At 32.3% G+C, this 14671-nt stretch overlaps 1 protein-coding gene across 2 annotated transcripts; it reads left to right on the top strand.

Moving 5' to 3' along the window:
* The first annotated feature begins 9852 nt into the window (after window positions 1-9852).
* LOC121130721 (beta-1,4-galactosyltransferase 3) lies at window positions 9853-14198 on the top strand. Of its 2 annotated transcripts, XM_040726431.2 has the most exons (6): window positions 9853-10252; window positions 10313-10496; window positions 10561-10707; window positions 11577-11623; window positions 11698-11880; window positions 13917-14198. In XM_040726431.2, exons 1-6 carry the CDS (start codon window positions 10023-10025, stop codon window positions 14158-14160), a joined length of 1035 nt encoding a protein of 344 aa, XP_040582365.1. In that variant the 5' UTR covers window positions 9853-10022; the 3' UTR covers window positions 14161-14198. The 2 variants fall into 2 exon arrangements, with proteins under 2 accessions (XP_040582365.1, XP_040582366.1); XM_040726432.2 differs by lacking the exon at window positions 10561-10707 and having other exon boundaries at window positions 9972-10252.
* The last annotated feature ends 473 nt before the right edge of the window (window positions 14199-14671 follow it).

The following is a 14671-nucleotide window of genomic DNA, read 5'->3' as shown; positions in this document are numbered from 1 at the left end:
TTCTTGATTAATTGCTGAATGAAGTGGAGATCTAATCAAACTTCGTTATAAATTCTCACTCAATAATTACCAATAAGTCATGGCGAGAATCCCCTTTTCTTTACAATTTCCATCAACATCATTTTGTACTTATACTTAGTTTTGTGTACGTCCTTATTTAGGACTGAAAATTGTATTCCATTTCACTCTCGGTCTGGTCCAGCTCAGTCCTGCATACGGCAATAATGGCTGCCAGGTGGAGATGGAAGGGCTGAGATCTGCTGCGGCTGTAGTCACCGTCATGGTGTCCCAGTGCTTGCTGACAGTGACTTTGAGGGCCTCCGTGTTTGGAACCGGGCCACTAAAGGCCTTCCTCTCGACATGCACCCAAAAGGAGTTGTCAAAGGGGTTGGCATTAGGGCTTTATGTGGCCAAAAGTGTCAAAATAGAGTTCAAAATACTCATTCAAAAAAAGTCTTGGAGTAGAGGAGATAGGGTGCTTTCATTGCTGATGTCAAAAGTGGCATTTCTACTTGCACAAGGACCTTTTCGAGACCTTTTTGATAGCTCTCCCTTGGCAGCCTGGTGTGAAACCCCAAGATCTATTGCAAGGACCCTCATGTACTTGAGTGGATTGGCCTAAGCTTTTTTTCTGTAAGTCCTCCGGGTCCAGTTTGGCCTTTTTTTCAGAGCCCTTCTTCCTCTCCAACAATTCAGATTTGGTGGTAGTGGTCCTGGAGACGCCCAACTTCTTGAAAACGTCTGTCGGTGTTGTTCCAGCGACAAGGAGTGAACCAATGGAAATTCGTGGATCTTTTTCTTGACTTGTACGTAAACTACACATCTCAGACTTGTTTGCATTGTAAATTATTATATTGCTATAAGATATCAGAATTTGAATCACTCAACATTACTTAATTATCGAATTAGTAAGTGTTCAGATTTCAATTGCCCGACTGGTAGTTTCTTTATACTACATACATGTATATAGCTAAATTACAAATTGTTGTTCAGTACAAAAACATACTAAGAGGCTTTACAAAAAAAAAAATTATACAAAAAGATCATTTTTATTTGATTATTGAAATATTTGATTAACAAACATAGTTTTAAAACAATGAGCAACACAAAAGTTTTGCTCCATACGTGTTTAGAAATTGCAATTGTTCCAGAGGGAAACGATAACCAAATCCAAATATTGATTTTTTTTTGGAGTAACCAAAATTGGAAAATTTAATTTCTCAAAGAAATTTGGCCAAAACATAAGATTGTTTCAGAAGCAGAGATGTGTTAATTGCACTCTGCATTGAATATATTCCGAGCAAAATAATGTCCTTAGAGTAGAACTGAGGACTGATATTTGGGTAATTCCTACCTATGCTCATTAGGGTGATGCAGTTGCCCCTGAAATTACAAATTCTTTTTAGAATCAGCCAACCCTAATTTTGGTACTGCAACTAAGTAAGGTCAATAAAAATACTCATTTTATTAAATTTGGTTGACGTTTATGCCTTGAAGAATTGCAATTTCTAAACACAGTTGGAGCAAAAAATGTTTGTTGTGATTTGTTTTCAAATGATGTATGTTAATAAAATATTTCAATGATCAAATAAAGATAATTGTGCTTTTTTTTTCTTTTAGGCTCTAATTTCCATTGTTGTTCCAAAGATTTCTGGTCTTTTTTTAACCTGATGAGGTTGGACAAAAGCCTCTTACAAAAAAAAATTGAAAAATGGGAAACAGATCCTGGCTTTTGAAAGAAAAGATAAAATCGATAACTTGTCTGGGGTTAACGATGGAGCAGATAGAGGGGTGAAGATAGCATAAGACCTATTAGGCCAAGCTAGAAAAGAGGAAAACTTACAAAACATCCTTCAAGTTGTTGAGAGCTACAGATAGGCTGGGATCGAGCGAGTGCAAGGAAAAGGTTGGAGCGATACATATGGTATTATTGATTAAAGTTATTGTTTTGGAGGATAAAATATAACGTGATTCTACATTATAAATGAGACTTTTCTATAATATGAAGTAACACTAGAACAGTTAATATAAAAAGTAGTCGAAATTTTCAAATTCAGGAATATTTTTCTTACTTCGTGAAACTATTAAAAAACTTTCATATTTTTATATTGTAGGTCTATTCTCTTTAATTCTTCCCTTAAAGTCAAAAATACGATAAAGACTTTATCAGTAGATTACTAGTAAATTGATAAGTTAAAGTATTAAAGTATAATAACGTAAATTTGTGATATTCAGTTAAAAAAGTTTGAGTAAATAGCGTTATAGTGTTAAGACTTATTCCTTGCTACAATTAAGGCAGGCAATACAAACAAGATTAAGGCATCATTTGAAAAAAAAATCACATTGACATACAGAAATTGCAATTGTTCAAAAAATAAGTAAACAAGATCATCTAATTCTGATGATGTTGGGGGTAACTGTATTACCATCATGTTCATACCTACTACGGAGTGGCACTTGAGTTGATTTATTTCATCTCACATTTGCTTCAGCTAATTTAATGCAAGATCACGGGAGCTAAGGAGCTCCCCTCTAAAATCTTGTGTGAAAAAATGACAGAACAAAAAGTAAAAGTGATAAAATAGAAAAAATGGGGACGTCAAAGCGAAAAAGTCGTCCCTCATAATTTTTCCTCCAAAAGATGATACAACAACGTTACAAGCTGCTCGAAAAGCTTTGAAGTCATATAAAATGTGAGATGGTGTCTCCTCATCTACTTGGCAGAAAAAAACACCGCCCCTCTAGTTTCATAATAGAGGACACTTCAAGTATACCAGTACAGACTCTGTAAGTAAACCAATTTTCAGCTGGAGACAAAATTGAGTTCGTAAAGCCTCGACAAATTTGCTTTCCAGCCACGTTCAGACCTCTTTGTCACGCAACACTCTCAATTAATTTGATATCAGATCTTTTCCATATTGACCTTAGATCTGCTACTCTCAAAAAGGAACGAGCATTTCTGAAGGTACATTTTTTTTCACCTGTAATTTATTGGAGTTCATCTTCATATCAGAAATGCTTTTTTTAATCTGCATCTTAGCCAAAATTACGTTACATTTTCTAAGATCCCCTACGGTGTTAACATTTGGAATGTTTTACAAAGACTTAGGAATCTGTAATGTTGAGCCTCTCAGAGGTATATTTGACGGAGAGATAACTAAAGCTTCTTTAGAGTCCATTGAACATCACAAAGAAGAGAACTCAAAAATTTGCAACTTATAAGATGCTGCATGATTGGTTGTAGAACATCATTAGCATGAGCCTGTCTTAAGACCTCGAGAGTTACTGATATGTTCCATAAATCTTGTTCTTTTAGACAATTCAAAATCTATTTTGCCAAAAAATGCTGTTATAACGAAAGTACAAAGTTACCTATATTCACTTAAAGCAATTAATGACACCACAAATGTTCTGTTGGAAATCATTGTTAAAGACTATATTAGATTGTTAATCCTTGTTTAAATAAAATATATTAAGCTTCTAGTTTTTTTATATAGTTGTTTTTATATTATTTTTTTTATCGTCACATGTTTATTAAGGATTATTGATTGCACTTTAGGTTATTAAGGTTTTGATTTGGTTAGTTTTTAAAGTTTCACCGAAATAAATGATAATTTAAAAAAAAAAGTAGAAAAATTGCTATAATACCTTTCACCAGTATAATGTATATTAAGATTTGACAAAAAAGTATATAAACACAACAGAAATTTTAATGCAATAAGTTCCAATGACTTTATTCTCTGTTAGAAATTATATTATCGTTGGTCGTGATGAATTGTTCATATTGAACAAGACTCATGGATTGAGGAACAAACGTTAACTGAATATTAGGCAAGAACTGGGATTTCCACTTCGTTATGTTCCAGGAATTTTTAGAAGAAGAGACGATTGGTTGTGGCACTACAATCCACTGGGAGGATTGGGAAAGGCAGTCAAACGTCGGGTCTTTCGAGAGCAAGAAGAAAACTGTAAAGCTCAGTACAGTTGGAATAATCTGAAATGGGAATAGAACGATGGTGTTTGTCTCTTTATAAACCTTATTTTTTTCCAAAGAGAATGAAACAGACTGCATTATGTAGTTACTCAAAGGACAAAATAAATAATAACGGGGTTATAGTCGTAATTCAAAGCTAATGTAAGTTTTAGATCATCCCTCAGTCTGTAATATCTTTGTTTTACCTTTAACCGTCTGTATGTAAACATTATTTTTAAAACGCAGTTTGTAATCTTGATAAATAACAACCCCAAAAATAAAAAGTATTTAAATGCAAAATATATAGATGGACTACAAAGATATCGAAATCATTTAATTATCGTTTTATTTGTTTTAAATATTCTAATCATTTTCAAATTATAAATATAAACTAAAGTGCTAAAAAAACTTCTATAAGTATAGATAAAAAATACATCCCTATATTAAAAAACATATTAACAACATGAGTTTGGGCATCACTCGCACTGATTATTATTTGTGTTGTAATAAACTTCAGTCAAAAATATGTTTTTCTTAATCTTTCCTAAGCAACGCATTATCAAGATAAGTCAATAATTATATATAATCTGATTCAATGTTTCAGGAGAATACTACAAAGTATTGGAGACAGAATCAATATTCAAACGAATAGGAATCCTTTTTATTAATCGTGTGGTGTATAATATCCAAGTTCACTCTTTGGAGCGATCAAGATCGAATTTTAAAACGAAAACCGTCACTACAAACTAAGACAAAAGCACTCAGGCTTACAAAAATTGTTAATGGCTGAGACCGATTTTTGATTTTGAGACCGAAATCCAATACTAGGGATCCACCAATCAGAAATTAGGCTGATTTTCTATTGGTGGGCAGTTGTCAATCAGCTGATACCGACTAATGTACCTCTTACTTATTAATTTTCAATTGATTTTTCAAAATCTGTCTGTCTGTCAGTGGGATCGATACATCAAATAGAAAATTCTAGCAAGCTGGATTACATGATGGTCTAACCTTGTATTTCAATTAACCTTGGAATTACTGGGAATTATCAAGTCTATTATTTTCGAAAATAAACATTCATTGATACTTGTTGATGTACTACTTTTAAAATAATGACTATGAAGAGCAAAGTGATAGAAATACCATAGAATTAAAAATAGAGAGAAAATGGACACACAATGTAATAAATAAATACATAAATAATAGTTGTATAGGATTTTTCATGGGCGAGGATGCATCTTGAGTCCTCCAAAATATACTCCTTCCACCTACATACCCATTCATTATTAAGCTAGAAACATCCATGAAAGTATATCTACTTAATAGTAGGTGTAGTTAAAAGACACCATTATTTTAATAGATCTTTTAACTTTTTTTCAATTAATATTGACTAATATCAACTAATAGCCTTTGGTAAACAAGATAGTACTTTCATGACGGTTGGACTCTATGATTTTGATTATCGAAAATCCACATTTTGACACCTGACCTTCCAGAGCGGGGGCATCTTTGACATAAAAAAAATCAACAGAACGGAATACATACAAGCAAAATTGCCCATATCCTAATGTTACAGTATCCAGACTATAAACACTATTCACATTGCTAGTCACTTGAATTACGTTTTAACCTTTTTTCGAAGAAAAGCTGTAAAATATAGAGTATTCTCTAATTGCGGGTGTCCATATTTGACGCACCTTCAAACTGCCATCTTTGACGCACCTTCAAACTGAGTCAGGCAATCACACAACAACTTGAAAAGTTGTTTTAGTATGAAACCTAGCCTTTCTAACACCATCTAGCATAAACTAATGACACTAATACAACACGAGCAACACATTACTAGAGCCATCTGTTTGGAAAAATAATGGATATCTTTTTATTACACCCATTATATGTTGTGTTTTTGCGTTTGGGGTCTTTAAGATCTTGAAAATATATACGTAGACTACAATAACTGCACACTAGAGGGATCACTATTTTGGAAATGAAATAAAGTTGAGATAATATGTTTGTTTTAGGACAATTGCAAACATGCAACAAAATGTAGTGATGATTCATAGATTATTATAAATAATTCAATCATCCATTTTGAGAATGTCTCAAAGAAGAATGACTCGCTGTGATTCAAATCAAATTGATAAAGGATTAGTTATAAAAATTTCATGTATCATTGATAGTTGTATAGTTTATGTGACAATTTTACAATGACTGAGTTGCCTTCTTACATATACTATCGTGAAATATAATCATTATCGTTATCTAAAAATCAAAAGATTCAATTAACTTCAACAGTGTGGAATCATTCCTACGACTCATGGCCTTATCAGTCTTTTTTCCTTGCCCCCTTGCTCATTTTTTTTATAAGTCCAAACTTGTTTACCATTTAACGATCCTTATGACTGATACATCCATCTTTAAGTTCGAAGGAAAAGTAAGAAAATAATGTATTTATCTAGAAAGTATAATAATACGTTCTAGTCACACATTACAGGTATCTTGTATCTTTGAATTACGATTTAACTTCCGCGAATCAAATAGCTTAATTAGTAGTAACTACGTAATTTAAGCTGTAGAAGTTTCTACAAAAGTCCGAAAAGGATCCTTCCTAGAACTGACAAATTTTATTAGAACCGGACTGAAAGGCCTACAGTCTTTTTTAGTTTTTTTAGACCTATCCAAATCAAAACCTTATACTTTAAACAGACAGCATTAGACTATTTAATTAAAAAAATATGTTATATTTTAAACTTTAAATATTCTTTAACCCGCTTTTTCTAAATAAATTAAGTGATACATCAGGCAGCTGTTTCAATAAAAGGCATGAGAATGTATTATATCTACATGTTACCTCCATTTTGAAAATACTTTTCAAGTTAAAAAATATAGAAGTAATTAAATAATGAAGACATAATTAAAACAAGGATAGGACCTGACAATTACTTGAGTAACTTGCAAATATCTGGAATTATTAATATTTCACATTTTTTGCTCTAAACTATTCGGAATCTCCAATATACTTTTGTATTTCGGTATGTAAAATAAAAGAAACCCAAAATTATCGATTATTAATTTTTTCTTTTCCTCTTATCAGTGTTCTAATTGTTGATTTGGCTTGTGTTCAAAACAATGATCGAATAACATTTTAAAGACGGGAAACAATTGGCAAAATACCAACTTATTTTTGGCCTTTTTATCTGTTTCTTTTCGTATTTAAGGTGGCGTTGAGCTGGACCTTGTACATCTACTTTTATTTGGTAGATGTTCAATCCTTAGTAAAACTCCCCCCCTTTTCGCAATGTCCTCGGAGCAGGTGTCAAAGAATAATAAAGTTTAATTGACTTTGCAATCATTACAATTGGAAAAATGTTGAAGAGTAAGGTTAGTTAGACGCAGCGAGAATGAAAAAAAAACAACACATGTCTCACACTGTATTAACTCTGATTTCGATCTTCAGTTCCACTCTGAGTCCAACAAGACTTACTCTTACAACTAGAGATGTGAAAATTGTCGAAATATAATATATTAAAAGAAAGTTGTTAAGTTTGTGTAGTTAAATGTCTGCAGGCTGATACTACTATATAAATTAAATGCATCTTGTTTGATAATACTTTTGATTGTCAATATGTATATTGAGCAAAAATACGTAAGAGTAATATTATCAAGTATGTGCTTTTTTCATGTATGCTTAGAATGATTTTCTCAATTTTCACAAATCTACTTATACCAGCTGTTTATAAAATATTTTAACATATATATTCCATTGCATTTTTGAAGGGCTTAAAGTTCTTATATCGCATGCTTGCTTGAGAAAAAGACAAAGTCAGTGTAGTTAGCTTCAAACCAAGACCTTAGTCATGTCTGTAGCACACTTAGAAAAAAAGATGTCGGTAAAAAGATTACGTGATCCACCCTTGGAAGCGCACTCACGATATCATTATTAACGGCTTGGAGATCAGCCTTTTGCTTATAGTAAAGAGAAAAATTTAAGGATGTTCCTTACTCACAAAAACCGTCCAACTTGATCTTGAGACTACAAACAATATATATAAGGAAAATCTAGGGATACCCATGCTTAAAATTGCATAGAAAAAGTATGTGTGTCCTCCCACAATTTGGGATTATAGTAAAACTGCCGGTATGAAGTCATTAATATATTATGGGTAGCTGGTCATGTCTTAAAGGCACAAAAAATATTGTTTGGTACGTTGTCAGTGCCAATCGAAGTTTATTAAGGAGCATATACATTTTTATGTTTTCACTTTGTTTGCTTTTCTCGGATTCGATGACATTTTATATTGATCGAGTCATAATTTGGGAAATAGTTAGGTCAAGAGCAGCCCTAAGGAAAATTAGCTACATATTTAGGGCAAAATATCCTGCATCAGTAATGATGGTACAAAATACAGAAATTTCGTTTGATATAGAATGCCGATTAACAGGGGCCAAATACTTGGTAATCTTGAAAAATAGGGTTTTCAAATAAATTTACCTAAGATGTCTTGAAAGTATAATTGGGTATAAACTACATACTTATCATACTGCAAATATTGTTAAAGCGGGAATTACCTTCACATATCCTTGACTTCAACCAGTTGTACTCCTTTAAATTGTGCCAAATATAGTCCAGGGGCTGCTAAATACGTAATAGTAAAATTGAAATCCTGAACTCATCTATCAAAAAGTTTGAATTAGACTATATTTTTATCAAGTTTGCATGACATTCCAGCCTCACCCACAGGTCATTATTGAGACCAACAGAGATCATATCAATCATAAGAAATGCTTTACATTTGTGAATAAATGTATATAAAAGTATAACTATGTACTAATCAAACTTAAGTTGTGGTAAATGATTAATCTGACATTAAATTGTTTAAAAGATTTTATATACCCTGTAGACATAAATGTTATATCCCCTAGAATTGATAATTACGATAATAGTTTTGGGAAGAATAAAACACTGGTGAGATATACAAATATGTAGGAAAAAACCCACTCTAATGGCAAAATGAACACATTTATTCAAATTTAAAGTAAACTTTACTTATTAGATAAAGCTACGATATGATTCTTAATTAAATTACGTAGATTAAGGCATTTTCCTTGGATAAGAATGACTTTTAAAGTGATATTTATGTCAAATCAGTGTAATATAATGTATATATTTTCCACAAAAACTATAAAATGATTAATAATTCAAATCAAAATAGTCACTAAACATCTCTGAGAAATTTAAAGCTTGATTATATACGAGGGTAGTTTGAAAATGGTACGGTGCCGAGTGTGCCGAGCTGTAAGGTTCGTACCAAACTCAACAGCGATACCACACCGTACGAAACAAGTCCTAATATATACATATATATATATATTTATAAAAGCCGTTAATCATAGCATGAAACTTCATTAAAGTTAGGAAAGTCTTTTTCTGGAGGACCTTACTGAAGTTACAAGAAACAGGATGATTCAAAACAGCACCCAGGATCGGTTACCGAGATCAAAAAAGACGCCATCTATTATTAAAACCGTGAGAAGAAGATCCAAAGGAATGGCAAGACGTCCATCTGAACATTGGTCAAGAACCAGAGCATGTGCTAAGCTGATATTCAGTAGTTTTTGAGGAAGAAACTGAAGGCTTTCTTTACAAAAAAAAAACAGCTCAGCCTATAACTTTCGTAAGCAACAATAAAAAAGGTCAAAGCGAGCTCCTGAGTTTAAAAAAAAAAACTCCCAAAACTTATTTTTCATGAACGAGAAGACTTTTCGTAAAAAAAAAAATTTGAATTACGCTAATTACCGACCACACTGAGTTAATTGATATATATTAAAGATGGATATGAGGGGGAAGTTTGAGGTCATAAAAATACAAAATAAATCGTAAGACTTAGTTGATAAAGTATGAGTAAATAATTGTTACGCCACTGTACGAAGTCCTTATCAGAATGACTGATGGATAAAGCAAAAAAAAAAAAATACAAGAAATGTACCAAAATACTGATTACGCTCCTGTATAATAAGTCGAGTAGTAGTTATAATTATAGAGCCTGGAATGTTACTTACATCGATCACACACAACAAAAAAATACTATTTTTAATATCAATCCTTATTTTATTGACAGTTTATATTCAAAGGAGTTTGTTATTCAAAACAGTTAAAAAGGATTTCCTAGAAACTTCGTGCCCAAATCTCTCGTATCAACTAGAAGGAAATGTTAAGATACAGCCTTTGTCCAATGATTCTACGAGGGTTTTATTGAAACATATATCAAATAAGAATCCGTAAATATAAATATTATTATATAATAATCCTATAATATTACATGTACACCCAATTGTTAGATATGTTAAGCAAGGGGGTCATTTTTCTCCAGTTTTCTGTAATCCAAGAGACGTTCCAAAGGGGACAACTGCAATTATTATTCCTTACCGGGATAGATTTGAACATTTATTGATTTTTCTCCAACATATGCATCCCATCCTCACCAAGCAAAAGCTTGAATATAAGATTTATGTTATCCATCAGGTAAATTAATCAAAGTCTTAGCTAAAATAATTTATATATAGAGATCATCTATATAATTATACAGTTTGGAAACGATCCATTTAATCGAGGGAAATTAGTTAATATAGGATTTATCAATGCAATGTATGAAAATAACTGGGACTGCATTATCATACATGATGTTGATTATTTGCCATTAAATGACATGAATCCTTATAATTGTGACATTAGCGTAAGAAGAATGCTATTTAAGTCTAATCCAGGCCCATTTGTCTAAGATGCAACACCTTTTCAATTGGCGCGCCTTTGTCCTATTTTTGTATATATTACACTAAAAACTTAGCATAAGCAATTGTCTAAAGAAACTGTAAACAAAAATAAGGGAAGTCAACCGAGAAATAAGAGTGTCATAACCTAAATCATTTAGCAACGCAAAGCTGCAATTCCGGAAGCTATCCCGGGTGAAAAAAAAAAAAAAACCATCAGAGATATCTCCAAAGCCGGGGTGTAAACACTCTACTGTGTACATGTGACTACAAGAGGAACAAAAAAAAGCTCCCACAAGATATAGATCAAGACCAAAGAGGCAAAATTAATTTCTTGAGGTATGTAACTGCACCATTGAAGGCAGAAGAGGCAAGGTGACTATAAATGGCAGTTTTTATGAATTTGAAAGTTGTCAAATCACCATGCGCCAAATCGTGACGCAAAACTTAAGCTTCAATACCTACAAGAGAATTCCTCATGAGGGTTTGAAGCATTTGGATCGAGTAAAGCGCGTCAAACTCCTCCTCAACAGGCTTGAAAAGCAAGACTTTGAGCCTCCTCAAAGCCCTGACAAAAGTCCCTATGAATTTTGGTATTTTCGGCCACCACAAAGGGAAGCTTTTGGATGTCTGTTACATGAAAAAGGATCAACTGAAGGCATAATCATGATTGTTTGAGTCAACCTAGATCCGAGCATTTTAAAGAACGGCTGTGCTAAGTTCCGCCTAAACTTTTTTGAAACATAACAATTTTTGTAATTATCAAAGAGTTTTGCATTTTAGACAGAGGAGCCTTCAGTACATTCCCTAATTAAAATTTATATGCATGTTTTAGCCTCGTCGAATGATTACTGGAAGTAGTAAGTGGAACTATGAATATCTGTAAGTTGATTTCCTTTTAAATTCGAGTGTCTGATAATCAAAGTTCCTTGCTTTTTCTACTTTAAAAAATACAGATCTCCATATCCAAGTTTCTTTGGAGGTGTATCTTCTATCAAACCCTCTCACTTCAAGTTAGTAAATGGATTTTCTAATAAGTATTTTGGATGGGGGGGAGAGGATGATGACTTGTCTAAGAGAATACAGATCAAAGGATTAAAAATCAAGGTCTTGGATGAGAAAGAAGCTATGATCGGAAGGTATGAGAAATACACACTTTTTTTAGCCAACATTTTTCTACTCCATCAAAAAGAGCTTTTCTCCTAGGCAAAATCCAAAAACTCAATTGTGCAAAGTTCTGAAACCTCTCAGACCATTTTTGAGTGTTATTAAATTACATTCTAGAGCTGTAAAAAATGGTATTCTTGGATCAAAATTGACCATTTTTAGGCTTCTTGTAGCATCCCTAATATTATGCTAAGATGGAAAAAAAAAATTGATTTATCAATTAAACATTTTTACATCTTGTTGTTAATCATGTAAGGGATCTAATACGTGTACAATGATTTGTAGTTTCCTTTGTTTTATTAAACATACAGAGCGGTCCATTACAATCAGAACACTTTGAATTTTAAACTAACAATATAATTTCAAAAAATCTATACTATAAATAGATCTGTGTCTGAGCTCTCTTAATCATTAGTGTAATCCCTATTTGAAGCAATAATAGCTTCCAGGCGTGGGAAGCCCTTGCACACACTTCAGATATAGTCATCTGTCATGGTGCCTCAGTGTTGGAGGAAGGTTGCTTTAAGGGCCTCAGTGTTTGGATGACGGACACGGCAGATCTTCCCCTTGATATAGACCCAAAAGTTTTAGTCGAAGGGGTCAGTATCAGACCTGTAGAGAGGTAAAAAGTGTCAAAATACAATTTAAAAGAGTCTTGCAAGTAAGGAGATGGGTTTTTTTTATTCCTGATGTCAAAAATGGCTTCTCCATTCTCACAAAGCTCTTTCCATTTACTTTTTTGATAGTTCTCTAGACAGTTTGCTATATTACCCTGAGATCTCTTGCATGGGGGTTTCGGACTTGCCGACGTTGTAGAAAGTGGTATTGGAGACGCTCAACTGCTAAAAGAATGGAAATTCGTTGATTACGTTCAAGTGAATTAATTTAAATAACTCAACCTTTTTTAATTATTGAATAAGCCAGTTTCATCAATTCAATGGGCCGCCAGATAACACGAGATAATATTCTTTATTTTTGTTCAACAACTAATTTTTTCAACTATGGTTAAACTTTGATTTCCTGTGCTAGATAAAATCATTCAGCACGTCATAGGCCTGACCCTTAAATGATTTGATTAAAAACAAATGTCATTTAGGGTGTTTTATTTTCGACTTTTTCGTGGTTCGATTACAGCTACTACGGGAAAGCTGTGATATGGTATGAAAGTAATAATTATATTGTCCTAATTGGTCGCACATCTCAAGCAAATTATGAAAAAAAAGGCAACAACTCTTTAATTAGTCAATATAGATACTAGAAGGACATTTTTGTTATTTTGTATTTAATAGTTTTAATAAATTTGATTTCTCACCTATAAAAAGTGTTTACAAGTTTTTTTCTAGTATCGTCAACAAAAAGAGAAAAAAGTTTGAAAAAATTCATGAAACATGTATAGCGCGCATATCCTATTTTATTTTCTATTTATAGTCAATAGGGTAGCTTTAAGGGGAATTAAAATCTTTAGAATAATGTCTATATAATTAATTAACACAAAATAATGCGTATATTTTAATCATTTTAGACAAAATAAAGAACTTTTGTCTCCTTTCAAACTTTAAACAAGATATATTGTACATAAAGATGACACCGTAGGAAAGTAAACTTTGCATAGTTCATTTTTTAACACATAATAACTTTTCCAAACTTGCTCTAATTGAAAATGAAAATAAATAAATAGAAAGCAAGCCATATTAATGTAGAATGTGTTTAACTGATGGACCGAATAGTAAAATATACAAAGTACATCTTTTCATTCATGGTATCATATTTTGGGGAGTACAAGAGACGTACAGATGACCTATTTGGATTCAATGATACTATTTTGTTCCAAACTAAAATGATCTGTACCCCACCACAATTGGAATAAAAAGGACTCAAACTTCCCCAAGTTTGTACTTGATCCTAGTAGAAAAGCTCTTCCTGCAGGGGGAGTCAAATATCAATCCGAAAAAAGGAGTGTACATACATTTACCCAAAAATATGTAAATATAATTAATGTTTTCTTTAGATACAAGATGTTAGATCACGAGCCAGCTGTTCCGGATGAGCATCGATTACAAAGACTTGCTCATGCAATTGCTGATATGCCATTATCAGGCCTAAATAGTCTCCATTTTAAATTGATAGCCAAGAAGGAAGAACTCTTATATTCTAATATAACCGTTGATCTCTCTTTTCGGAAAGTAATTAAAATGCTTCAGGAAGGCTCAATTAGTTGTAGAATAAAACTAAATGCAAATTTGATGACCTGACTTTCCACACAATACAAAATAAACATTTTCTAAACGTAGACCGCTTACATCCCACACACTTATTTTGTTATTTTGAGATAGGGGCGTTTCGCTCAGTCCTGTAACCAGGCCATTGACACTGGAATATACAACGGTGGTCTAAAAAGGTTCAAAACTGTTAAAATAGGAGCATTCGGAATTAAAGGACTCAAAGGAAACAGCGGACCGACAAAAACTTAACGACAACAACAAAAATATAAGAGAAAGAAATAAAGTCTTCATCTACAGCTATTGGACCGATCGATACATAATTGTTATTTTCTCATGATTCATATTTTAAAATGTTTATTTTTTATTATTATAAATAGTTGTTAATACTTTGTTTTATGATCTCAATTAAAGAATGTAATTAGAATTTTATTTTTTAAATTAATATAAAGTTCAAAAAGAACTTAATATACTTTTTATTATTAGATACTTAAGTGAATTTTACAATATCAAGTTTTAAATAACATTTATAGGAAATCATATA

This window comes from Lepeophtheirus salmonis, unplaced genomic scaffold (assembly GCF_016086655.4).
Source record: "Lepeophtheirus salmonis unplaced genomic scaffold, UVic_Lsal_1.4 unplaced_contig_11076_pilon, whole genome shotgun sequence".
NCBI classification, from domain to species: Eukaryota; Metazoa; Arthropoda; class Copepoda; order Siphonostomatoida; family Caligidae; genus Lepeophtheirus; species Lepeophtheirus salmonis.
The sequence above is the reverse complement of the archived record's forward strand: the minus strand, read 5'-3'. Positions and strand labels throughout refer to the sequence as shown.